The 27,267-nt window shown below is 39.8% G+C and overlaps 1 protein-coding gene across 3 annotated transcripts; it reads right to left on the reverse strand.

Annotated features, from left to right (window-relative positions):
* Window positions 1–8,012: 8,012 nt before the first annotated feature.
* On the reverse strand, window positions 8,013–20,301 carry pitx1 (paired-like homeodomain 1). 3 transcript variants are annotated; one of them, XM_026183015.2, is made up of 5 exons: window positions 19,905–20,301; window positions 18,783–18,837; window positions 13,823–13,972; window positions 12,425–12,627; window positions 8,013–9,360 (listed from the first exon to the last, which is right to left on the reverse strand). In XM_026183015.2, the coding sequence occupies exons 2-5, from the start codon at window positions 18,826–18,828 to the stop codon at window positions 8,812–8,814; spliced, it is 948 nt and encodes a 315-aa protein (XP_026038800.1). In that variant the 5' UTR covers window positions 18,829–18,837; window positions 19,905–20,301; the 3' UTR covers window positions 8,013–8,811. The 3 variants fall into 3 exon arrangements, with proteins under 3 accessions (XP_026038800.1, XP_026038801.1, XP_080163399.1); XM_026183016.2 differs by lacking the exon at window positions 13,823–13,972; XM_080307273.1 differs by lacking the exons at window positions 18,783–18,837; window positions 19,905–20,301 and adding an exon at window positions 14,081–14,279.
* Window positions 20,302–27,267: the final 6,966 nt, after the last annotated feature.

Raw genomic sequence — 27,267 nt, forward strand, 5'->3', positions numbered from 1 at the left:
ACAGCACATTTTATTCAGGATAGTGTTGTGCAAACTACTTCTCACCTAGTTTGCTACAAACTTTTATATCAGCACCAATATTTCCTTTTTTGCCCTTTTCCCTTAATTAATTCATCCTGATTGGGTTGAAGAAAAATAAACCCAGATACTTATTGGATATACCCATTTTAAAGCTTGTCACAGGACTCAGACTCCGCTACTATGGCACACAACAAACCCTAGTATATTACTCTAAGCATCTCTTAATTGGAGTCAAGTATCAAACTCCTAGTGTCGTGATGTTGAGTGTTTGTTTATCCACTTTCTGTTATATTTTGTTAATCATAGTCATTTTAGACAGTTGTCAATTTCCCTCCTTTGTGATCGCTTGTCCTAGCCTCATTAATGTTACCTGTGTACAGTCTGCCTCACCTGTTCATTGAGCTAATTACTCCTGTGTGTGTGTGTGTGTACATATACTTCTTTGACTTGTACCCCTTGCAATCAAGTGTTCTGACATCCCTTGGTTTTGTCCCCATTTTGTTGTTATTTCTCACCCTGTGTGTGACTTTTTGGACTATTCTTGGATTTGCCTGTTGACTATGCCTTGCTGGATATGTTTGGTCCACTGAGTGATCACCTGTTAATGACCTCAGCCTGTTTTCTGATTAAAGATTTGGACTGTGGAGCATTAATCTACCTCTTAGTGACCTGCAGGGTAAGCACACAAACACATAAATATCCCAAAACATAAATAACAACAAAAACAATTTTGTTCTCAACTTCCCAAAGTAATGATAGCACCAAATAGCATCGAAATCATCAATGTTAAAGAAGCATATTTGATTAAAAAACAAACAAACAAAAACCCCAAACTATAAAGACAGGTCCCTACAGTTATCAGCGTTTAGGTTTTTTTATTTTCATCCTTTGTGCAGTTCTCGTTTTCTTCCATAACTGTCACAAACTGTAGACTCATGAATCTGACGATCTTATTCAAACACTAATGGATACATGGCATGAAATTTCCCCTCTGTAGATAAAAACCACCATCATTCATTGTCTGCAATAAAGCAATCATAGGCTTCCTCGTCCAGCAAGCAAAGGTTTTTATAAATGCATTTGACATGTTGAGAACATTTCAAGTTGTGGTTTATTTTTTGGCCAATTGTTTTATTATAGCAGTACGCTCACATTCATAAACCTGATACCTGAAAAACGCGTGTTCACCCTCTGATATCAAGTGACAATGAAATCTGTGAATGAACAGTTTATGAAAACTTCCTTTTTGCAACGGCATGCAGGTTTCTGTTCAAGGGAAGTTGTACTAAGGGCGAAGCTGTTTTGCCCTCATATGTCATGCAGGCTGTACACAACTCATCGCATGATGTGCTTTGTTTGTTACCTCTGAAACATCAGTCTTTTTGACATTGGAGCCGTTTTGCTGAATTTAAAAATACCTCCTTACGTTGATCGTGTGCACATGAACCACACATGAATCAGATACATGCCACTCAACATCAGGCTGCACCTCTGATGATGATGATAAGATCTGAAAATGGAAAGTCCTGTTCCCGATGCTGACAAGGCAGGGAGCTTGTGCTTTATGTTCTCTCGTGGTAAATGTCACTGGCAGCATTGGAGGCTTTGTCCGTTTGTCAGTATCATGACATCACTTGATTTTAAGGCAGATATAAAATTTGTGGATCTTCTGTCATAAGATCATTTTACATTAAAATAAAAATAACACTTGAACATTACTGAATGTTAAAATCATCATTCTTTTGTTTTGGATATTTGCTTCTTTTTCTCCACTTAAGCCATTAGTAATAGTGTTGCGGGTCACAGTCAGCATTCTAGTCTTTAAAATGTCTTTATGGAGACAGGAAAGAGAGCTTTGTTTCACTATTCCATACTGGAAGCTTGCGAATGTCTTTCATGTAATGGCGAGCAAGCAAAAAGTTATAAAGTGCTCAATAGAATGCAAAGCAAAAGTAAAATAAAAAATAAAACAAAATGAATACAAATAATAATAATAATAATAATAATAATAATAATGCAAAATGAAGACATGGAAAACAAGACAAATATCATAGTAAATAAATATAGAGCTAGAAATAGTGAAAGATCAGCGCTGATCTAATGTTATATGATGAATTTAGCTTTGGATATACTTTCAGTTTCACAATGTAAATTTGTTGATTGTTATTGTTATTATTATTAGTATTATTAGTTGATTTCCAAATATTCAGAATTTTGTGTTACTTCGATTTAGTGACAGCCTATTTATAGCAAACCATTGCTCGACTGTATCGAATTATTTGTTGACAGTATCAAGCAGTTGATCCAGATTTTCTTCACAACCAAACAAAGTTGAATCATCAGCAAACAATATGCATTATAAATTCACAAATACCTTACATAAATCATTTATATATAAAAATAAAGGACCAAGTACCAAGCCTTGTGGAACACCACATGTAACTCTTTATAATTATGGGCTTGTGTTATTTACACTGACATACTGGTACCGATCTTCTAAATAACTGGTTAACCAGTTCTGTGGCATCCATTTTTTCCCCTGTAACTGTACTGTTCATGCAAAAGTTGTTGTTTATTTAGGAATTCAGTCAACCTTTCATGCAACCTATGAAGCATGAATTAGATGTTATGTTCGTGAAATAAAAATGATATGCTTTAATAAGGTCTTGTAGGTGCATAAAGCTGAAAACAGGTCATTTCAGCCTTTTGTTAGGTGGTTGCTAGGCAATTTGATCTTGTCATAATATTTTATATAGAAAGGAACCTTCAGGAGCATTAAATATGCCTATGTGTCAAGTTTGGTTGCTCAAGTTAATGGGATAGGAGGTTACTGATCCATCCATCCGCAGTTATCCAGTTCGAGGCCTAGCTGTTATGGGGAGAGAGGCAAGGTACATCCAGGACAGATTGTGAGTCTACAACAACAGTGGTCTTCCCTTTTAACTATATATTATGCAAAAAGATGTCAAATCTGAACATTTGGCAAATATAAACTAGATTTTATGTTTTAAAATAAGTGTGAACCAAAAAAGTAACTGATGGTTCGGATTTCTTAAAAGGTGTTTTAGAACGCACTTCAAGGCCGCTTCCATAAGGAAAGAAACAAAAATGCGAAACCTGAAAATGTGACTTACAAACTGCTTGCATTTGAATATTTGAAACCGGGACAATGGCAGCAACAGGGGCAGCTGCTGCAAGTTTATCATTCATGACAGTTTGGCTGAGCTGCGGTTAGCTCGCTCAATAATGACACATAACACAGAACAGAAAACTAAACAGTGGCTTAAATTGTGTGTGCGCTGTGGAGGTTCCTCTTCACTGAAATCTCAAACCCAAAGTGTTTGAAATGAGCCAAAGCACAAAACATGCAGCATCTTGAGCTACTATTTGTGATACATGTTTCATGGCAACAGTAATCCAGAAGCAATCTGATGTGAGCAGCAATTCAGGATTCAGCCATTACTTTGCTATGAATGTCGGTTATTGTTCTCATAGTTATTTGAAATGTAAAAAAAACTACATGTCTTAGAGAAGAATGAGAATAAATACTTCATTGTAAACCTTTTCCTACTTTCCAGACAGTCCTTGCTTTAGATTAATTTGAGTGTGGTTTCAAAATCAGTGTGCAGGGATTTAAACACAGTTGGAATGGGGCTATAAAAATGTTATCTGTCACTGTCAATATCTGCTTTTATTGATTGATTTGAAGCCCGTTATTGTCAACAATTTGCTGATATGCTGATAATAGATGCAGATGAGACATTGATTAGGATGGATGGCACCCTACTCAGGTCTTTGAGGTGTTTGAAATTGGATTTTAATGGCTTCCTAATACACTGAAATATGTCTACTATTGCTCAAAATCAACATAATGCCATGGAAAGCCATCATTAGTTATGTTTCATTTGGGGTTTTATAGTAGTATCCTTACACCCAGAAATAAATGTTGATCTCCTTGTGAGAAAAAGTCTATGGGGTCATATTAGACCAAAGCGGCTTTTTTATTTAAATTAAAGTTTTGGATCTAAACGGAGACTTGGCATGTTTACAGGATGCAGCAGCTGTAGTACAGATTTCAGGATCATGTGAACTGCTGCAGGGACCTGGTGGCAGCAGAAGGAGAAAACAAACAGAAGCTGAGCAGCATTAGTGTAAGTTGAGGGGGAGGCCTTGGTTTAGCAGAGATTGTTTTGTTTCTAGATGGGCTGGATTGCAAATGTCAGTCACACAATGGGTAGAATATCCCTGTAACAGCTTTAAATGCAAGTTTTGGACTCCTTCACCATAGTGCTGTATATTCGACTTGTCAAATACTAATAACTGCGCCACACTCATGAAGCCTTTGTTTACATTTGTTAATGTTGCTTCCTCCTTTATGCAGTTGTGTCAGCAAATACCGTTTCAGTCTGGTCTTCTTGTTGCTTGAAAAGATTTCCTCCATAGCCCACTATGGTGAAACTTCAGCCACGGCCACATTAACCTCTTACAGGGCCCAAGGGTAGAAATTATGTTGTCGGGCTCCCAACGCAGAATGCTGTTTGGGTAGCTTTATCATGTGATCAGAGACACTGGGATGGACCTGTGCTACTGTGGAACATCACCTGCAACATTTTCAGTAGAATTTGACTAATTAAATACAGCTTTATAAAAGAATGAGCACCATCTCATAAAGGATAATGCACTGCAGTGGAAAAAATTCACAACTATGACTGATAATCTGCTTCTTTGTAATGATGTCGACTAGTGTGTGTATGTGAGGTGGGGATTGGGTGTATTTTAAAGCTTTTTCATAAACAACTAGTATTTTTTATTTAATATCACTGTAGATTTTATAATAAAACTACTAATAAAGCTTTGCTTACAAATTAAACTTAGATTTTCTTGTGTTTATTTGTTTCCATGTTAGCATCGGCTTTAAGGCTTTAGCCATTTTAAAAGCTTAGCTACGAGTTATCATGCCACTGTTCAGAAACAGTCCTTGAAATCGTTTTGAAATCCAGCAGAATTTTTTTGTGATACTGGAGTCCTTTTGCTATATTCTGCGGTGGTCTCAAGTTGCTGGGCTTCCACTAAGGTTTTATTTAGGTATTTTCCACCCCACCCCCTCCATCTGATTTGCAGAAAACCATTAAAAACTGCTAGCATTTCTTTTTCTTTTTTGTGGGGTTCAAAGGATGCCTTTAAATGTCTTGTTTTCTTCAGCAACCAGAGAGATGCACTTAATCTTCACAAATGAGGAACAGCAGTCAGTTGGATTGTTTTTTGTAATTCTTCACAATTATTATCAATATAGTTGATCAATTAATGTCTTGTCTAACATTTTCTGTGTCTTTTCTTTTCTTTTATTACATCTGGTCTGTGTTTTAACTCTGTAATGTGGGTAAAAGAAGGGGCTCAAAATGGGATAAAACACCATTATCATTATTTATTGCTGGCTCGGTTGCAGTAGTCACACTTGCTTTCTTGTGTGTCACATTTCCCTGTTTGTGTAGTCTGCAGAATGCAATGTGGGAATTTAGCAGAACTCACTCAAGTATATTTCGAGCACTGGGGGAGAAATAGTATGCAATTAACAGGATATTCAAAAAAATATGTGGTCATTGTATATAAGGAAAGAAGATTTTAATTGCTTTATCGCATAAGTGATGACCTATTATTGTATTAATCCCGCACCAGGTGTAGTTTGTTTGTATCTGGATGGATGTCTGGTCATGAAATGTTGGCTAGATTTAGTTGCAGAATTTGGAGAAGTGAAAATAAGTGTTGGTTATGTGCTGTGAATGTGTTGGAGTTTTTCCCAAGTGGGGCACACCTCCGTGGAACCTGTAGACCCAAACAAGCAGAAAGTGATACAGTGAACATACACCTGGTTTACTTTTTATTCTATTATATTCTATTTTATTATATTCTTGTATTTCCAACAATTCAGGAGCAGTGGGGATTTCCTCAACAGAGATACTTTAGTTCAAATATTTACCGGCTATAATGCAGCGTGTTGAACTTTGCCCTCCAGGTTCGGGCGCATTCACGTCTTTATTTTCGACTGGAAACGGGTATTATGGGAAAGGTTTACGACCGCCTGCGCGCTTTGTTTTTGTTACGAATCACCGTGAGTCTTTGGCTGCGCGTTGTCCTCTCGTCAAACATTTCTAAATCAAAGCGGATGGCTGCAATTACACCCGGTGCGCATGCCCGTCTTAAGTAAATGTTCCGTGCGTCCGTGCGCTCAGGCGCGCCCTAGGAAAGAATTTGCAGCCGGGCACGCGGTTGATATGACTGTTGTGACTTGTTGTGAATAGTGAAATCTCAATGACAAAAGAGCGTCAGCAAGGCCACAGCAGAAGGTTAGAGAAATAAAAACTGTAATAAAAATGTGCAATAGTCCTTTAAAGGAGCATAACCTCATATCTAATCGGATCTGGAGAGCCATCCAAGAGCCACAAACTCACCCCATGTTGATATTTCATTTTAAATGAATAAAACGACTTTAAAAAGAGGGAAGATCTCCACAAACGGTCATGTGCTGAGAGTGGAGGTAAGATTATGTCAAGATACAATTATGACGAAGTTGTGGAAGAATAATATGAAGCCCCCTTAGAAGACATAATTCATTCACACTTACTTTACACGAGCTTGAGTCACACTGCATTTTATGCTTATTAAATTACATAGACACCTTCATTTTACATGAAGTATCGAGAATAATAACCACAGAATCAAGGTAAACTTACAGTTGAGCATGGGAAACAGAGAATTTGATACAAAATGTCAGAAGGTGAATATTACCTTAAGGAAATTGCTGTGTGGACCGTGTAACTAAAAAGTATAAAAAGTATTAGTTAAAAATTATTTTCAGTTTACATTGGAGTTTGCTGTCTTATTGAGATATGTATATATAAATCATTTCTTTTCACTATCCAGTTGTTTATTAAAGTGTTGCCTCTAATCCAATATCCTCTAAGACCCAGCGCTATCAGTTAAAGCACACACTGGTGGCTGCTCCAGCAGCGCACTAATATCAGTCTAATGGTGAGTAATATAGATATGGGGATTTCTGCAGGTGTCAGAAAACAAGATAGGGTATTGACTGAAATCATTTTGTGTGCACGGGCTTGTCGCCAGTTGCATTTTTTCCTCCCCCCGGAGGTGCAAATAAAATATTCTAGCCCACAAAATATCCATGTAGATGTAATTAGATAAAATGTTCCCTCCAGGTGTGTTTGAAGATGTTTTTACTTATTTATTTTGTGAAATCTGCTCAGTGTATTCAGCATTTTTCGCCCCCTTCCAGAAAGTTTAACTGCCGTGTTTGTCAGTCCTTAATGTTCCTGAATGCGCACTCCAGGTTTCCACACACGCTGGTGGAACTCTTAATAAGCAGCTCAGGTTTCAGGTGATCTGAAATCATCCTTTTAGTGGGACATAACCTCCGTCCTTTAGTACGCAGACAGAAATAGCTCTGTGTTGCAGCAGAATAGCCAGGTTTGAATGAGCCCCCAATCTAATCTTCTGTATAGGGAGTGAAGGGAACAAAAGTCGAGTAAAATTAACCATAAATCTATTACTGGAAAATCCAGTGAGCGCTGAGATGTGTTCATTAACACGATGACCAAATAATAATGAGAGCAGTTCATAGAAATGTAGCTGCTGAGGTCCCAAAGTTGGGTCAGGTGGATTTATCTACCCACCCTCCTCTGAAATAAAAATGATATTAAAGGAGCTTCAAAAAACAAAAAAAAAAACAAACAAAAAACAAACAAACAAACACATAAAATCAAATATTATAGTTAAAGCTCGGACTGATTCCACTTTGTCGAAATAACCGCAAAGGATTCTTCATCTTTCTAAGGTAATTCCCCTTCCCTTAAACTAAGTGGACCACTACGCTGGGGATATTTAGCCAACCTATTTATTTTTCTCATGTTTTGAGGGGGGAAACCCGGAGCCCGAGTGCTTGTCTCCTTAAACAAAGACCTCTCTAAGACATGTACTTGAAATAAACCTCTCTTTTCCTGGAGTTTATTCAAACAAACATGTTACCATAAACACATGAGGACTTTGAATCACCTTTTGTATACAGTTTAGGCTAATGAACGTACTTCTGCAAAGTCTTACATTATTGTACAAAACACGTTGCACTCAAGTTAAACATGCAGGGTCTCTCTCTCACTCTCTCTTTTTTTCTATTGGAGCAAACAAAATGAAAAGCATTTCAAACGGGAGGCGTCGTGGAGTCACCCTGCATATGCGGTAAATAGAAAGCACACAGAAGCAGTATAAAGTATGTACAGTAAAGGCCGGATTTTCTTCTGTTTTCTCATTGATTCGTTACATGCTCGATTTTTTTTTGTTATTATTATTATTTTGATGCAAATCCTCGCTTTGGTCGAGTCAGTCTTCAAGAGTAAGCAAGCACAAAAAAGAAAAAAAATCCCACCGTCTGTTTCACATGTTAGACCTGTATATATTTACATTTAGATATGTACAGTGCAGCCATGTAACACGTCTTCATCATTAAAAAAAAAAATCCAAAAAACCTGGACATTTAAACTGCTGTGCAAGTTCACTGGTAAACACATGTAACCCGCATTATCCACGTTTTCTTTTTCATTTTCTTTTTCGAAAAAAAAAAATAAAAAATGATTGCAACTAATCCAGTTTAGTCGTCTTTGATACCCCCCCTCCCCTGATCCGCAGGTAGCCCATAAGCTATGACACCGTGTCCGCTTATCACATATTTATATATATATATATATATATTTGTATTTTTAAGGCCCCCCTTTTGGCCCGTCAGCTGTTGTATTGACAGGCGTTCAGGCTGGAGCCCGGGCTCTGCAGGCCGCTGTATCCAAATGTTGGATGCTGTTTGGATTTAAGTCTGAGAGAGGCCAGGCTGGAGTTGCAAGTGTCCCGGTAAACGCTGTACGGTGAGCCGGGAGGCCCGTAAGGACAAGCCGATGATGACATAGCTGAGTTGATGCCGGATGTCCCGATCCCATTCAGGTTGCTGATGTTGTTAAGACCTGGCGTGGGCATGCCGGGCACCGCGGAGTGGCCCATCCCGGAGGCCATGGTCATGGAGGAGATGGAGTTGGGGGCCGAGAACATGGACTGCGAGGTGAGGGGACTCATGGAGTTGAAGAAGGTGAAGTTCTTGGTGGACAGCGGTGCCGGAGTGAGGCCCTTGTTGGTCCAGTTGTTGTAGGTATAAGCCGGGTACATGTCGTCGTAAGGCTGCATGAGACCGCTGAACTGGGGCAGGTAGCTGTTCTTGCAAAGGTCCATCTGCTGGTTCCGCTCCCGCTTCCTCCACTTAGCCCGGCGGTTTTTGAACCACACCTGGAAGGGACACACAGAACCGTGAGCATTAACCACAGCAGAACGCTGTAAAATGTAAAATTAATTTTCTTGTCATAAAATAAACCTGCAACGTTGCTACAGATGATACAGGAATGACTCGAGTCCACATCCGAAGCAGCATTTCAAGCTCGTGTGATATTCAGTTCATGAAGCATAAGTGTAATTTTTTTTTCTTAAAACGACACTAATGATCATTTATTGATGTCTGAATCATTTATTTCCACATATATTGTGGCAACAAGCTTCAGACCCCGCTTTGGTGCCCTTGAATTGTTGCCTTTAAGGTGAGTTAGTGTCTAGGGTGCCTTAAAACGTTTCATTAAAAGGAAACAAACAACAACAAATTAAAAAAAACAAACAAACAAAAAAACCCATTACAGAATAAAGGCATTTTTAACTAAATTATCTTTGAATTTTATAGCGGTTAATTGTTGATGAGTTAAAATCTTTTATAGGCCCACTGCATATTCAGCAGTTTCAGCTGCGGTCCCATTTTCAATGTTCTCAGATGTCAAATATCAACAACTGCTTTTTAATTTATGATTAGTTACGAAACACGCACTTCTTTTGTTTTTGTTTTTTAAAAATACCAAAACAGTTACTTACTTTTGCTTATTAAGATGAATCCGGACATTAAAAAGAAAGGATCCTTTTTTGAGTGAAATGCATATTCAGAGTTTCCATACCCGAGTCGACAAACTAGCCTTGGAGTCAGGGGGAGCAGTTTCTGCTGACGAGCTACAACCCGGTAAAATAAATACAAAATCAGCGAGACTGAATGAGTGGACATCCTTTAAGTTCATGTGGACGACGACTGCGGGATGTATTAATCCTAATCAGTGGACTGATGTTAGAAATTCGTTTTGGTTATATTCATATAGACTATACAATATATTCGACACTCTCTTTACAAATGTAATTTTTCCTTCCTGTAGACTATTTTGCCCTTTACAAATAAACTAGCAAATACATTAAATCGTTTATGAAAACTGTTTCCAGGTGTTTTGATATTATACATATTAGTATAAGACTACCACACACTTGTACATCACAACGAGAATGTGTGTTTACACCAGATCTAAGATGGAGGTGCATTAATGTAGATTTTTTTGGCCTCATTTCTTACAATGAAATAAGAAGTATTTCTAAAGATAAATCAGTGTAAATAAAAGGCGTGTGTGTCTGTGTAAGTCAGACGTAAAACCAGGTCCACAGAGCAACTCGAACGGCTCCGCGGATGACTCGAAATGAAACAGAAAAGCGCTTCTGGATATCCTCACACCTTATCAAAACCTAACAAAATACTAGTCGCTACTCTCCAATTCATTGTTAATTCATAGTAGAAACAATTTACAACTGGTATCACCAGACGGCCTCGCGGAAGCTATTTATAGTGGTGCGGGAACACTGTGCGGCCGACAAATTGTCCACAAAGACTTGAGCGATGTGACAGAGAGCTGTGGAGGAAACACTCAAGACTGCAGAGCCCAGCCTCGAGTTTCCTGCACCCAGCTATAAAATGCATGCTTTGGATTTTAATGACATTTGCACGACGAAAACCACGTTAAGAATATGAGTATAATGACTGACGTGTCAAAGTGTGCTTGTAAATATTATGAAATTATATTTAAAATCATAATTGCATCTTATTTAATGTAAATTGATCTTTAAAATATTTCCAATTATTTCAAATTTCACTGAATCTCAAACATTCAGCGTACCATCACCCCCTTTTTTAAATCCTAATATTATTATTTTTTTATTCCTAATGAAAAAGGGGAACGAAAGAAAAAAAAAAAAGTCGCTGTTTAAATCTGAACCTGCTCGTGACAGCAGTGAGTTTCTTGGCTCAAAATGCATAAAAAGCAACTTATTTTCATTTTACACCTCAAACTGAAGATATTATAAGAACTGTGCTGATTCAAATATTATATTATTATTGTTATGATTCATTTTTACTCAAAACAGTTTAAAAATGTAGCTAGAATAAATATAATACATGTAAGTCATATTCTTTATGACTTACATGTAAAAAAGAATATATATATATATATATATATATATATATATATATATATATATATATATATATATATATATATATATATATATATATATATATATATATATATATATATATATATATATGAGGAGAGACGTGAACGCTCTCCGTGGAGAAAAAAAAAACAAGGGTCCAGATTTTCGATGATGTCATCAAAATGCGAATCATCCATTGGCTACATTAGCAGATACACCCTTTGAAAGGACCTGCAATTTCCAACAGATTCAACTACTTTTTTTTCTCCTTAGTTTCTTTTTTAAAGCTTATCTTTCTTCTGAGTTTTCAGCACGAGACGTGTTAACATGACTGCGTGCCATTAAGGCCTGTAACGTCCTCTGTGCCAGTATTGGGAATTGTGCACGTGCTGTAATAACGGTAGATTTACTTTTGGATGCACCGTAGCTGACAGCTGACAGTCAGGGATGACTGCAACTTAATATGTTAACAATATTCTGCTGAAAACCTCCGAGGTCTTTGGAGACGGATTTTCGTAAGCGTGTATTTGAAATGTATCACAGATTTAGTTTATTACTTCTGATCCGTTTAAAGTCACCAAAGTCTGTATGTGACATGGACTCTGTTAAAAATAGGAATAGTGACTAACGCATGAATTCAGAACCTTCAGGGAAATGTACTGACTTTAATATACATCTGATTTCTCGCTGTACTGACAAACAGCATAAATGAGTCTGTGACATCCTTATTTGAAAATTTCTACAAAGTTCTGTTTTTCTTTTTGTTTTTGTTTTTTTAATACTTGAAATTGGGTAAAAAGTCTTGTGGAACCAAGTTCAAAAGTTACATATTTTGACAATTTAAAAAATATATAATTTTAAGTTATTAAAAAATATCTTCTTCATTTTCTTATATTTTTTTGTTGGTTTTGGAAGTTTAATAATTGCTGTTTTTGATGAGCGTCTACTTGGCCAGCTTGTCTTTATTCAAACTTTTCGTATGGTTTACGCACGGCCGCTATCTTACCCGGACTCTCGCCTCGGTCAGGTTGGTCCATACCGCGATCTCCTCCCTGGTGCTCATGTCAGGGTAGCGATTCCTCTGGAACGTGGCTTCCAGCTCTTGCAGCTGCTGGCTGGTGAAGTGAGTCCGCTGCCGCCGCTGTTTTTTCTTCTTGGGGTCGTCCGCGTTTCCGTCATCGCTCCTGTGTTCAGCGTTTCTTTCCTTTTCTGTAGGTGACAAACCGGTGTGAAACAGCAGTACTCCTATAACATATTTTGAATGGCATGCAAATAAGGGACGTTTAAACAATGAAGAAGTTAGTGTGTGTACGTCGACAGTTCAATATTTCCCACGAGGATTGAGTACAACGACGTGGATTTTTTTTTTAAGTAAAGCAATTGAAAAAGACCCACCGCGATGAAACCAACCATTTTGGCTAATTTATTTACGAAGTCATTCATAAAAAATAAACCTCAAAAGAACAGAAACAAATTAGTCACACATTCACAAACGTGTGTCAGAGTTAGCCATCGGATCGCTCCGGTTTTCGCTTAGAGATCAATATCTTTACGATGAGGTCTGCCCACTCTTATCTCCCAACTGTCTTGTATTTTGTGTCCTAACAATTGCCTCGTTAAACTTAAGAGGCCACACGCGCAAAGGTCAGTCACACACACACACACACACACACTCGCACACACAGAAAGGGAGCTAGGATTTTGAGAGTTTCCTAAAAACAAAAAAAAGCTTAAAATCACGACTCAAGATTGTTATTTAAAACGATTTACTGTCGTGACTGATAGCTAAAAAAATAGAACTAACTGACCTTGGTGTATTTTCTATTTGCTTCTAGTGCGCCCTGAAATACGCGAAGAAAGGCCAGAAAGGCCTCTGTTTTTTTCCCCTAAAATTTTGGAAAAGCTGAATAATAAAAAGTGTCTCCGGGAACTGTCAACACAGACCGCTTGGTTTTTAGTTTGGATTTGTGGATAGCTCCAATATTTATAGTTTGCTCTAATGCATTCACTGACAGCAGGCCAGGCTGCTCTGCACATTTTTCCCTGACACATCTCGGGTTCCTGCCAAATGTTTGGTTCTGGGAGCACAGTAAACAAAAAATGGGGAGTAACTGCACAAAAAGCGCTCACAAACACAAACACACTCAAATACTAAGATTTGATGGAAACACATTTTAGAGTTTGTCGTTTTCGTGCACGCTGCCCGGTGACACACGGAAATAAATCAAGCAAACACAAGGGATATAAAAGTTAAATATTCTTTCTCTTTGTTCTGTAGCTTTTAAGTGCTGGAGATGCCTCTCTGACAGTTCGCCGTAAAAATGCTTACGGACACGTAAAATAAACTGTTACAGCACTCAGTGGGAAAAAGAATGGAGAGGCTAAAAGCACTCTGACTGTGTACCTGCCAACTCTGTGTCTGAAGACTCGCTGCTTGAGTTCTCTACAGTTTCTCGACTGCTGTTTGAAGTTCTCTGTAAATGAAACGCGGGGGCCACGTCGCGGGGCGGCGGTGCTCTCACTGCCTCTGCAATTCTGTCCAAATTCATCCCACCTTGAAGAGAAGGGTGCGTAAAAAGAGGAAACGGGGTGAATCCTGTGGATCGCGAGGCTTTCTTTCAGAGCTACGCTACAAAACATCCACCCGCTCTCAGACACACACCACGACATGGGATATTTAACCATGCAGGTTCGTTTGTTCTTCCACGCAAAACGTGCTTCGAGAGAATAGAAGAAAGAAAGGACAAAAAAATCACACGGCCCCGTTCCCCTCCTCTGAAGCAGTGACAGCCCTGTGCGCTCTCCTTCTATCCGCAGCAAGGAAAAGCTTCCACCCGCTGTGACTGAGAACAAGCTCCGGCTCTCCAACCCTCACATCAGACCCACCCATTAGCTGCGTTAAACCTCCCCAAAACAAGTCCCACCCACTAAACGTGACCGCTGCAAGAAAATACCCACCCAGACAAGACAAAGTCTGACGTCGCGCTTAACAAAGTGAAAAGGTGCATTTAATTAATTTTAGATTTATTAGACGTATATGTCGCATTTAGATCAGGAAATTTCTTCCAGTGTGAGTGGAGCGAAACTATAAGAGGTGACTCATCTGCTAAACACTCCTAACAAAAAACCTGCCACGGTGGCTGTCTGCTCATTTGTTAGTCTTAAGGCTAGTTATTGTTATTACTTTGTATTTTATTTCATTTTATTATTTTTTGCAGTGTACGCTTTGTCAATTATCGAGAGCGCACAAAGCGAAGCTTTGCTTTCAGGAGTAAAAAAGGGGCCTTTTATTCGCGCAGGCATGTTTGAAATGTGTCCAAAGCAATGCAGCTGGGCGCGCTTATACACACACGCTCGGCCACACAATGTATCTCTCGGATATGTACCGAGCTGAATAAACATTTGCCATCCAACACGGTCCTGCCCAGTTACTGTGTCTCCAGTATGAAAAGTGCTCGATGATATCAGGCTCGTTGTGTGCGTGAATACGAGCGCTGTAACCTGACAAGAGTCGCTCTGTCAGCTCGCTCATTCACAAAGAGACAATCGGGAGTAATACACGGAACATTACATCTCTCATTATTTAACAGGATGTGTTTGTCCGTGCTGTTTTTTGTGCACCACATCGTTTGAACCACATCAGTCAAAGAATAAGTAATCTATCAGCAGCAGCAGATCGGTCTGCCCTGCACTTTGCCTAAACAGCCACCACCTCACCACTTCAGACATTACTGATATAATATATTTAAACTCCAACAACATGCACTCAGAATCCAACCGCTATAGATCCCAGCCTTTCAGTGACAACCGCAATATGACAAATGGACCGCTGCGAATGATGACACATTTGACTTTTGTGCGTTTTGTTGGCTATGACGCGCAAACAGCAGCAAGCAGTGGCTTGATAAAGGAGCCCCAACATCACCAGAACATAACGTCTTTGTATCCATTAGCAGTGCTAATTCAAACCAACCTCATCCCGCTAAAGATGGAAAACAAGTAAGATTAAATTAGATGCTACAGGGATTATAATCTGACATTCAGGTATGCGCAGTACTCGTGGTGCTTTAGAGCTAAGTGAACTGTAATGTGTCCGTGTGCAAAACTGAAGAGCTGAGTTGCTGATCGTAGTCTGTGTCGCACTGGCTATTTTCTTGTCTTTCTTGAATGCACAGATGCAGGTTAGATAATATTTAAAGTTTTACCCAAGCGCGGGGCTCTTTTATAGGATGGCAGAAATAGATTCCATGTAACTTTTGCATGAGAAAAGCTCTGCAGGCATTCTGCCACAGACTCGCCAAGAAGTCTCTGTTTTAACCCAAACCATGAGCTTTTCATCCACCAAACCAAGTATTTCGTTGCCTAACCAAATTGCGCATGAAAGCTGAAAATAATGTAAAAGAAAAGAAGGCCAGCGTAAAAAGCGTTTGTTTCAGACCACTATGAGTAACCCTTTACATTAAAGCAAAATGTAAAGGCCTTTACTCGTGTAACTGGAATCTGTGGGCAAAAGTCTCCATTTAGCATTAGGGTTTGAGTCATTAGACGCACAGAGTGTATAAATCACATTTCTTATTTGAAAGTTTGAGTTTGTATTTGAGATAAATATATTTTCTATTTAAATGTGATGTGCCTGTAGGTGTTTTGTTATAATATGACAAACACTTACGGGCAATAATAATTTATTGAGTTAAATCACCTCTGAGTGACCAGAAATCACAGGTTTACTGAATGTAAAGAGTTCCAGATTTCTCTTTCTAAGCTGATTAAAGATCAGTATAATTTGGCCACATCTTCGATATGAGACCAGCTGACCTGCTGGCTTGCTCGGCCAGTCTGCTACCTCCTTCAGGTAGAGTCGCACATCAGGCCTCAGAGTCTCAGGCTGACAGACAGTCAGACTGTCACAGGCGCCAGGGTCGAAGACTTTCGGCCATTGTATGAGCGTATGACTTTTGACACGAGATCCTCGTTTTGTTCAAAACGCCCCCGAAGGGTTTTTTTTTTTTTTTTTTGGCAAAGAATTGTGTTAGCTCTCAGAAATCACCTGCCGTGTTCATCAATATTTGCTCAGCCTTTCTGCACAGAGAGAGTGGCACGTGTTTTCATAGACATCTACACTGAATGCACTCAAGAAATTTGAATACAGCGAAACTCATCAACGAACTTTTTAAATTTTTAGTGCACAGTGTGTAACTGTTGTATTACTATGGCATAAGTATTTGACTAGCTAATATGAATGCGTCACCTTAACCTACTGAGGATCGCAGTCAACAAGTTTACCGCCGCAGCTTACCGAAGTGCTTTTGGGCACGACACCAGCATCGCCTACCTGCTTACTCATATTCCAAGATGGTTAAATGGTTTGGACACAATATTTGAAAACAACAAAAGTTCATCTGCATCTAAACTCTGGAGTAAGAAAGCAGAAAAGGCGTTGATGAGGTGAACTCGAGGACCTCGTGACCAGCAGGTGGTCTTTACTATTCAGGTTGCGAAGGTTGAGTGAAAGAGACTACCTGTTGGTAGCTGGTAGGGTTTAGTGGGAGGTAGTCTATCAATGAAGTGCTTAAAGCTCTAGCTTGTTTCAAGATTGCAGCGGACTCCTGAAAAACTAAAATCAGCCTAGAAAAAAGTCTTATGTGCCATAAAGTATTAGCAAAAGCAAAAGCAGCGGTAAAAAATAACAATAAACCCAGTGACTCTTGAAGTCAATATTATGGGATTTACAGCACAAAGAGATTCGCCATGGCGGAGCTCTTATGAATTCTACTTTGTTCTGTCCACATGTTCCTGGCTGATAGATGGGGGTAATCTAAATACCCAGCCTCCTCAGCCTCCATCTATGCCCGCGTCCCGCTCCTCCAGCACTCTGGAGGGCACTTGCGTGTGATGGATGAGTTAAAAAGCCTTTCCATCCGGCAGGACAGGTTAAAGGCCAGTGGCTAAGCAAACACTCATATTTTTCCCCCCAAGAAGTGAAAATAAACTCGGCGAACGCCGTGAATCACACACAAAAATACAGTCTTGGTTTATTTTTCTCTCCAGGGAAAGCGAGCACAGTAAAGCTAACCACAGGACCGAAAAAACAAAGCATATAGAAAATTAAAGCTGGCGAGCTGATTCAAGAGCAGTACAGCAGCGGAGATGTAACTGGACACGGTGCGTAACTGGAGAAGGACAGAGCTGATTATTGCCTTGGTGATGGTTTCCCTGCTTGGTCCAAGGCCTGTTTGACCTGAGGTCTGACAACCAATAAACAGCCTGTGCAGGGAATGCAGGTGTAAATAAAACAACGTCTAATAGCCAGCACAGGGAAACACCCATAGGACAAATCCACTAAACTGCAAGAATATGTAAAATTTCCTTTTAAACCCCTTCATTCGTTGTTAAACCAGAGCCAGTCCGCCACACGTTCGGTCGTTTCTTTTAGTTTTACATACACGCGGTGTTGATATTTGAAAAGAGAGTGGTTCTTAATATGTGAAAACATAAAAATATACATATACTGCCTTTTAGGGTGAAACTTGATTGCTACTGCATATTATTATTTCCTCGGGGAACGTTTTGTGAAAGGTTGCACACGATGTTTCATTTAAATTTCCCCCAAACCTCGAAATTATTCCAACTTTTTTACGTATCTTTTTAACGAATGGGGGATTCTTGGTTTTTTGTTGTGATTAAATCCAGAAAAGACTGATTGGTTTATTTTTATGTGAGCTACGACTGCTGGATCTGAAGAAAAAAATTAAATGAAATATTTTCCACTGAACAGATTGGCATGTTTATGTGTCGTTTGTAGCATCTGGCTTGATGTTGCTTCGTTTTTCCTTTTGTTTTTAGTGTTTAAAAGATAAATGGTTGGGATTTATCACCAGAAAGATGAAAAAAGTTCATTGTTTGTATATGTACTTATTTATCTATTGCCGATGCCAATTTCACAGAGCTCCATAATCATTTTGCAGCTAATGAATCACAATATCCACTCTCTTCCGGTTATGCAATTGGGGGTCGCGGTCGGGCTGGAGCCTATACCAGCTGTCATAGAGCGAGAGGCGGGGTACACCCTGGACACGTCTCCAGTTTATCGCAAGGGTAACACAGAGATACAGACAACCACTCACTCTAGACTTGTACTTCACAATCAGCAGTCATCCTAACATCCTTGCGTTTGGACTGTGGGAGGAATCCGAGACCCACAGAGACACGGAGCGAACATGCAAACTCCACACAAAATCGCCTCAGCCGGATTCTAACCCAGTCCTAACCACCACCACACCACCGTGGATCTGAATATATATATGGATATTTTGAAAAGTCAAACATAATCAACATGTTAAACTGAGCACAGAAAAATGTCATACCAGATTCCCCACAAGAAATCACATTCTTCGACAGATTCAGTTCCATTCCAGTTGCCTGAAAAACACAAAAAACCCAATTAAATCAAACTTTCTCCTCCAAATAAAAAAAAAAATCAAAGAGGCTAAACACACCTATTCTCATTAAACCACATCATATTATAGTTACCATTACAATGTTGTTGTTTTTTTAATATTGAATAAATGAAAGTTTGTTTAAAAAACAAGTCAGAGCAGGCTGTGTCACAATCCTACAACAGCAAGTTTAATTCTTTCTGGACCCTTGGCTAATACATTTGTATTAAAATTGATTGTGAGAAGAAACATGCAAGACAATTAAGGACAATAGCAAAATTAATAAACTGATTAATACAACTTAAAAAAATAACGCGAATTTTGTGGTAATATTTATTCGTTTTTAAAGAAAGGATTTTCATGTTTTCGGCTCGCAGAATGAGAAACACCCTCTCCCTTGCCCATCACAGACCCTCAATTCCCCCCCCCCCCTCTCTCTCTCTCATACACACACACACACACACACACACACACACACACACACACACACACACACACACACACACACACACACACACAGAGCGAAAGATTGACCCTCTTATCTAGAGGAATCCCTTTGCTGCTTTTATGTCCTCAGTAAATCTTTACTCAGTACCCTTCGTACTTTCGTCCTTCGCGCTTCAGTGCGCGCACACGCTTGTACTCTATATTAGTTACTCTAAGTATCTAATGTAGTGTTTTTCTGGGCTACAGTGGGAATAATGTTGTAAGGTGCAGCTGGCTGACTCTAATGCTCAGACAAACTATTGTCACACTCGCTGCTGCAGTTCTATGCCAGAAATCGTTGCTGTGCGCAAAGCTCTATTCGCTCAGTCTCTACTCCAGGTTTTTGAAAACCAAATGGCCAACAGCATGCTCTTCCTAAAGGAGTCGGCGCTTTTAAATATTTTATTTTCTTCTTCACGCTGGACACATCTTCCCCTCTGATTCACATTCCCAATATCTTGAAGTGTTAAAAGGCACAGAGCGACCTGCCCGCCGACACCTTCTGACCAATTCCCACAGCTAAAATCCACTGACCTGACACGACACCGTGCGTGCCTTACTCACCAGTTGGTTCCCAGCAGAAGACAGAAAAACGGAATAAACCCTCACGGTTTCCCCATGCAGGTGTTCAGTAAATCCACTTTAGCGTCAGCTGCGCGTAAATGCTGCGTCCGCGGTAATCAGCACTTTGGTCGTCTCTGTGACGATACCTTGGTTTTCTTCACTGCTCTGCTGCACGCCTAGCGTTGACGTCATCACACCGCAACCCCCCGCTGCCGCCGCCACCACCACCAACACCTCCCCCGCTGTCACCCCCCAATCACTGGTCTCCTTTTCATCCCATCGCATCTTCATTTGAACTTTTCTTAAAAAAAAGAAAAAAAAAGACATCACTGAATTCCTCACCTGTGCTGCCATCAGCACCTGACGTCACCTTCTTCTTCCTCCCCATCTTAATTCACGATTTTCTTCTCCGCAAAATATGTTCTCAAACGCTTTTTTCTGACTTTTACTTTAACATAGGAAAGCAACAAGTGATGTAATAATAATAAACCTATTTGGTGTGTGTGTGTGTGTGTGTGTGTGTGTGTGTGTGTGTGTGTGTGTGTGTGTGTGTGTGTGTGTGTGTGGCGTTGACGAAGGACAGTTTCGGCGTAAAAAAAAGGTGAGAAGAGTTTTCTTGATTTTCATCAGAGGGTGTTTGTCCTCACACCGATGACCATCAGCTTGAGGAAAGAAAAAAAATCTATTTTGAAGAATTCACATAAAAGAAGACGCACATCCTGTTATATGTAGACATATATATATGTGTGTGTGTGTGTGTATACATATAAAGATAAAGATAAATGTTTATTTGTTTATTTATTTATCACAGTTTAAATAAATTCAAAAAACCAAAAACTGTAAATCACACACAACCACACATCTTAAAGTTTTGTGTAACACATAGGTTAATTTTAATTAATTAATTTATTTTAATGTAATGACTTAAGTTGTTTTTCAAGCACGAAAAGATCCCAATATTTTGCTGACACAGGCGACAACATTTTATTTCTATAAGTTGGCATCAGGCTTTTGCGTGGTTGCGCACTGGCCGTATTTTCCTCTTCGATAATGAACCGGGTCGGCAAACAATAAGCCGTCTGACCATTGTGAACCTCTCTGTTAGCAGATGATTATTTAACGACTAATTGTTCATTTTTGCACGCAGGGTCCAGATTTGTTTTGTCCTTCAAAGTAAAACATTCGATCTGCATCCCATTAAAAATGGTCTGAGGTTTTAAATGGAGGAAATATGACCGAGTTGTGAACAAGCGTTTGCGCCCTAAAAAGGGGAAATAATTAGGCTAATGTTTTCTGTAAAAGGAAGACGAAGCCATTCAGGCCTTTGTGTGTCCGTGAGCGGTTGCAGAGAGAGCGAGAAATAGAGTAAAAACGCCATGCCAACAAAACAACTCTTGCAAAAGCAAATAAACGGAAGATTTAGGTCGGGTAAACTCTGCAGCGTTGCTGTATCAACGGACAAAAAGCATGAAGAGAGACGCAAAGTAACAGCGAAGGCCACAAGAAACACATACAGAGATTAGAGTTGTTCCACCGTAGCCGTGGAAGGACTGCATCACCGATTAGGCCACGAATGAAAATAAAACAAAGAAAATATAATAAAAAAACCTAAAAGAAATTTATTTTAAAAGAAAAATGAGTGACTGAAAAGTTATTACAAGTCCTAATTGTCTTTGCTAGATAGATGATCCTTGGGACAAAACACACTTTCAGGCCGGATTTCAAGCGTCCGCAGCCAAGATTGTGCAGCCCACGCACACAGCCGGCCCCACCACTGAACCACCGCAGAGTTCGTGTGGCAGGGAGTATTTCCAGCTTCACATACTCAATTTACAAGCTCCTTCTTTTGGCCTGAGACATGGGAGAAAGTGCGAAATTTGTCCCACCCTTACACTTTCCTTTTTAACTCGGCCAAGAGCTGCGCACAAAGCAAAGCCCAGCTCTGAGAGAGGGATCCCGGAGGGATTAAAGGCGAGCTGCAGGCCTCCCTTTAGGACTCGGAGAGACCTGCTTCCCAAGGTGCCTCTTGGAGACAGGGAAGGCTGTATCTGGTCATGTTAATATTTATCCTGTGCATGCAGGAGATACTAAGGAATCCACAGACCCGAAACTGCAGAAAAGCCAGACAATTTGTACCATAATCATTTACTGCCAGGAGGTGCTTGTGCTTAGAATCAGGAGCCACTTTTTGCTGGATATTACTGTCACAACCAAGTTTATTATGGTAAAAGACAATAATAACTTACAATTAATTTACTTTTAATGTAAATTAAAAGTTTGCAGTTAAACCAACTTTATGCCTCAGACATGTGCCTCTGCTTGGCTGGAGCAACAAAGTAAATGTGTTATGGCTCCTTTAGACTCCAGTACTGACTCCAGCTACTTTGTATGAAATTGTATCCAAAAAATAGTAAAAATACTCTACAAGCATGTGTAATTGTCAACCTGTGAGACCTGGGATGCTAAATAATGAGTCTTTTACTCTCTGTCTCGCGCGCACACACACACACACACACACACACACACACACACACACACACACACACACACACACACACACACACACACACACACACACACACACACATGCTCACACTCTAATTAGGCAGTAGGCTGGCAGGAGAATGCTGTGATTACTCCACGAGTTACTCGAAGAGTTAAGTAGTACCCTGAAGGTGAGGCAGTGGCCTCTTCTCTCCTGTGCAAATAGGTGGAGGGATTGTTAGGGCTGTTAAGAGTGTATGTGCGAAGGGGGAGGAGGTGTGTATCTGTGGCCAGGAGCTGTCTGATGGTCACCTCTGCAGCATAAATAGTTATTCCTAAATAACACAAGGGCTAATCCAAGTTTGAGAGGTGGAAAAAAACAAGCCCAGAGTGCACAAAATGCCAGATTGCTTTTTGGAGAAGTCGGAAGGGTGAATTTGTGTGTTTGGGATACATTTAACACACACACACACACACACACACACACACACACACACACACACACACACACACACACACACACACACACACACACACACACACACACACACCAAGCATTGCACATTTTATATTTATTGTCTTTTTTTGCTCTCGCCAAGCCCACAAAAAAACGGAAAGAAAAGAAAAGGTTCTCATTTTTGTGTTTTTCTCTTCACTGTGGCCTTTTCAGCAGTGACGCTCAACAATGGCCACATCCCTGATGATCATAGTAAAGCAGTGCTGGTTGCATTAAGGCCCATTTCCGCTGAGCGAGGCTTATAGAAGTGCTTTTGCACCACGTGCAATCCAGACTCTGTAGAATCAATCAGGAAGGTCTTGCAAGCTTGACGCCAGGCTGCTCGACGGGATGGAAAACCTTTTGTAACATCACAGCCGACCTTCTAACTCAGAGCAGAGCTGGAGAATCTGCCGGCATGTCAACAAGCTAAACACCCAACCAGCCAGCCTGCCCAGATGCTCAGACGGACACACGACAGCCTGTTATACACACTCTCAGCAAGCAATGCCGAGGTATTTACTGCATAAAGTTTCCACTACTGTGGATATATCCTCTTCAAAACATTTAAGTGGACAAGGATGAAGTCATCCTCTCATCACTAGGGTTATTATAAGGAATGGATGCTTCCCAGTTGCCTCCCCCCCCCCCCTTTGAAGAAGTCCCCCTTGAAGTGTGTTGAAAACACAGATGTCACAGTTTCCAATCGGCAGTGAAATTAGTGATGTTTTGATTACACTGGGCTTGGAGATTACTAACATAAACAGGTCTGGTGCATAGATCATCTTTTCAAGAGGAGGCATCATTCCCTTTTTCCACTCTGTCCAAACTCGGCAGCTCTCTCGGGCTTAGTGCTGATGAGAATCGGACGTCCAGCTTCCAGTTTTTCATCTGAGCATAAACTTAATGCTGACTAAGTGATATTTCCTTTTGTTGTAATGTTTCACTGGCTAAACTAAAACCGGCTGACCTGGAGAGCCTTACTCAGCACCAGAGTGACAGAGTTTCACTTCTTTATTAGATAAAGCAATAAGATTTACTCATCTTATTTCATTCATGCTTTTTATATCTGACAGACTGACTTTAATAACAAATTAGTACTGTAAAACAAAAATCTGAAAACGATCAGCTGAATACGTATGATTGTTTTTTAGCTACAATAATAAAAGGACATTTAATTTCTATTGCACCAAATCACAACAGCAGTTGCCTTAAGGTACTTTATATTGTAAGGTAGAAATCCTATAATGATACAGAGAAAGCCCCAACAATCAGACGACCTTCTTGAGCAAGCACTTGATGACAGTGACAAGGAAAAACTCCCTTTTAACAGGAAGAAACCTTCGATAGAATTCAATTCAATAAAACTTTATTGATCTTGAAGGTTAACCCCGAAGGAACCGGGCTCAGGGAGGAGCAGCCATCTGCCGAGGGGAGGAAGACAGGACAAAATCAAAGCTGAATTGAGTTATTGTGCATGTTGATTGGATGACATAGCTGCAACAGGTTAGCTGCGTGAACCCCATTTTCCAGTATTTGGAGTAATATCTGTAGCAGCCGACCACACTGACCTAATTTCCTTCAACTGACCTGACACCATAATTTCAGCTATGAAACTGAGTAATTCTGTGTGTTCTATGCATAAATTGTTAAATTATAAAATATATAAAAGACAGAAAGAGCTTCCAGGTCTGAAAAGCAAAGTCAAGCGGAGCCACGGAGAATTCAGGGTATACTGATTATGTACATTATTACTGACAAGTCACCACAATATAAGCGTGTATTATCCCTCTGTAAACATTCGATGTAAGGCTTCACTAACCAATGGAAGCCATTATAGTCCATCCTTCATTTCCAGTTTATAGGTCTAAGTTGGCATTCGATTCCAGCTGCTCAAATACAAAACAAAACAAAAAACTTCACGCAGTAGCTGCACATCTCTCGGTGCTCTCTTATTACATTTTATTCATCAAGCCAGCTGAAAGTTGAGAAACGTGCAGTAGCAGCATTGACACAAGAGATCACCAGCATCCAGCAGGAGTTCATGTCCAGAGGCAAAGAGTCTTAAACAATAAGCCATCGCCATGTTCTGGACGATAAGATGTTAAGCCTCAGATATTTGTTCCACAATGAGGCTTCCATATCTGTTTATCCCTCCAATCCACGTGCACCATAAATGATAAAAACTAATCCAGAGGAGCAGGCCTGTTTTTTATTCAGGAACACCTTGAGCTACAATGGACCAGTGGTGCTATAATATCTGTTATCCCAAATGGGATTAACATACTGATTTCACTCACTGAGGGAGTTTCTCTATGTCTGCCTGTTGCTGTGTATGCTATTTAATTTGATAATGATTTAAAACAGGTAGAGAATTTGTGCTTTTTAATATCAGCTACATGAAAAAAATCCTATTTTTCCCCCGTTTTCAGTTTTGATAGATTGTTTTATTTACTATCTCTTTCTCCAACATCTGGATTCTGGCCTCTGGAGCAGCACACAGCACTGAAAAAGCTTAGCTGTGGACGAGATCTGAGATTTATGGTGGTGGCTTATAGCACTCTGCTGTGTATGGGATAGCGTTGTCCTGCTTCGTCCCACTAAGTTCGCTGTACTCTCACCCGCTTTCACTCCAGGCTCTGGCTCGTCGAGGAAAACTGTCCGCCCACTTTTCCCCCTCTCAGTCTGCTTCTGTCACCAGCGAGGGACAATAAAAACCTCGAGGTCATGTGGCTGCTCTGGTTACAGGGTTTTGACTGTCGGATTTGCAGGAAAGTGGCTGAACTTTGGTGCTTCACATTCAGATGATTTAACTGATTTTTGATGGGTTTTCTCACCATGGCAGTTTATTTGCTTGACAGAATAAACCTCAAGTATTTAATTTACTTATCCACTTGTGTGTAGCAGAAATAAGTTGAACACAGTGCCAACTTATCATCGCCTCTAAAATTGATATGATGAACTACTTTACAAAATAAACTATTAGAGAAAACCACGATTGCTCATTTAGAGCCCTGCATTTGGGCAGTCTGATATTCATTCTCTCACTACCAACTTATGTAGGAAGCATAGCCATCACCATCTTGGTTTTTAAAACCGGCTGTGACGAGTGACAGGCTGATCTGACTGAAAGCACTGCACACTTGGATGGTAGTGACTTGTAAAGCATACTCTACTTTATCCTCCTTTTTGACTCAAATGGAAACCACAATTTAGAAATGAATACCATCATGTGTTCAACTAAATCGAGGGAGGGTGCAATCTTTTTATTTTTATAAATATCTGTATAATCTGGCTTCTTTTTGCAACCACAGGAGTTGCTGCCTGCTGACAAATTGGAAAGAATGCAGATTTAAGCCAATTGTGTATTGGTTTCACTTTTCAAACCCAGAATCCTCATCCATGTTTTCATTTCAGTCAGCGTTGAAACTAAAAACTCCACATTCATCTGTTATGTGCCTCATTTGAGTATACAGCGGGGCTTTTAGAGCTCTTATTCTGAAAAATGCTGCTTCTGTGAGGCTTTGCTTGGGTGAAGTTGCCAAGAAGTTGTTGAACAGTGAGTACAATGAGAAGTGCCAAAATCACAGTTTGTGGAATGGCCACTTGAGGCTGGCTCCCGTGCTAAAACATTTGCAGCACGACACATTAAACATTTTTTTAACCTGGTAGAAAAACAGATTTTTGTTTTAATAGCTACTTCATCCCTTTGAAACCACAGTAGTATGGAAGCAACAGTGTTTTTATGACCTCTCCATTTGAAATGTGTTAATCCAATTCAAGTTTGCATTATTAGGGCTGTGGCCGCTTTGATTGACAGTTGGATACCAGGACAGGTGAGTATAGCTGGTAGATGTCTGCTGAGCTTCAAGCCCTTTTACATCACTTTTTATGTAATTATTTCAGGAACAATGTGGCTGACCATGCGGTACTCTAAGGAGCCTGTATATTAAGACTTTTTAGCAGACATCCTTCTGTTTGCCATGAATTCACACAGTCAATGCCAACTTTCTATGGCACTTAGCATTAGCTGATAACTCCATAACAGCAGTCCACTCTGTTGTCCATATATGGTCACCTCAGGTGCAACCCCCCCCCCCCTCCCCCAAACAAATCAAAAACATAAATAACTAATAAATAAAGAAAATAAAATTAGGAAAACCCCTTAAAAGGAGTTTGCAAACCAGTGCGTGACTTTGGCCATCTTTTATATACAGTTTATGTGATAGCGCCTTGAACCGCTCAGTTTTTGCACAGAAAATGACAACAAATACAAGATTACAAACAGTATAGTATTTCATACCTTTGTGTACTGTCAGCTGCTCGATGTTCCAGTTATCAGTAATGCCAGGATCAGATAACAGAAGTTTTAAAACACTAAAC

The sequence above is a fragment of the Astatotilapia calliptera genome, chromosome 10 (genome assembly GCF_964374335.1).
Source record: "Astatotilapia calliptera chromosome 10, fAstCal68.1, whole genome shotgun sequence".
NCBI classification, from domain to species: domain Eukaryota; kingdom Metazoa; phylum Chordata; class Actinopteri; order Cichliformes; family Cichlidae; genus Astatotilapia; species Astatotilapia calliptera.

Bases quoted from the DNA above. Each gene is read 5' to 3' on its own strand.
- pitx1 (XM_026183015.2), bottom strand. From the start codon at position 18,828: ATGGAACTGAATCTGTCGAAGAATGTGATTTCTTGTGGGGAATCTG. The intron at 12,628-13,822 runs GTACACAGTCAG...TGTCACCTACAG, and splicing joins TTCAGACACAGAGTTGGCAG to AAAAGGAAAGAAACGCTGAA. The intron at 9,361-12,424 runs GTAAGATAGCGG...TGTCCCTTCCAG, and splicing joins TGACCGAGGCGAGAGTCCGG to GTGTGGTTCAAAAACCGCCG.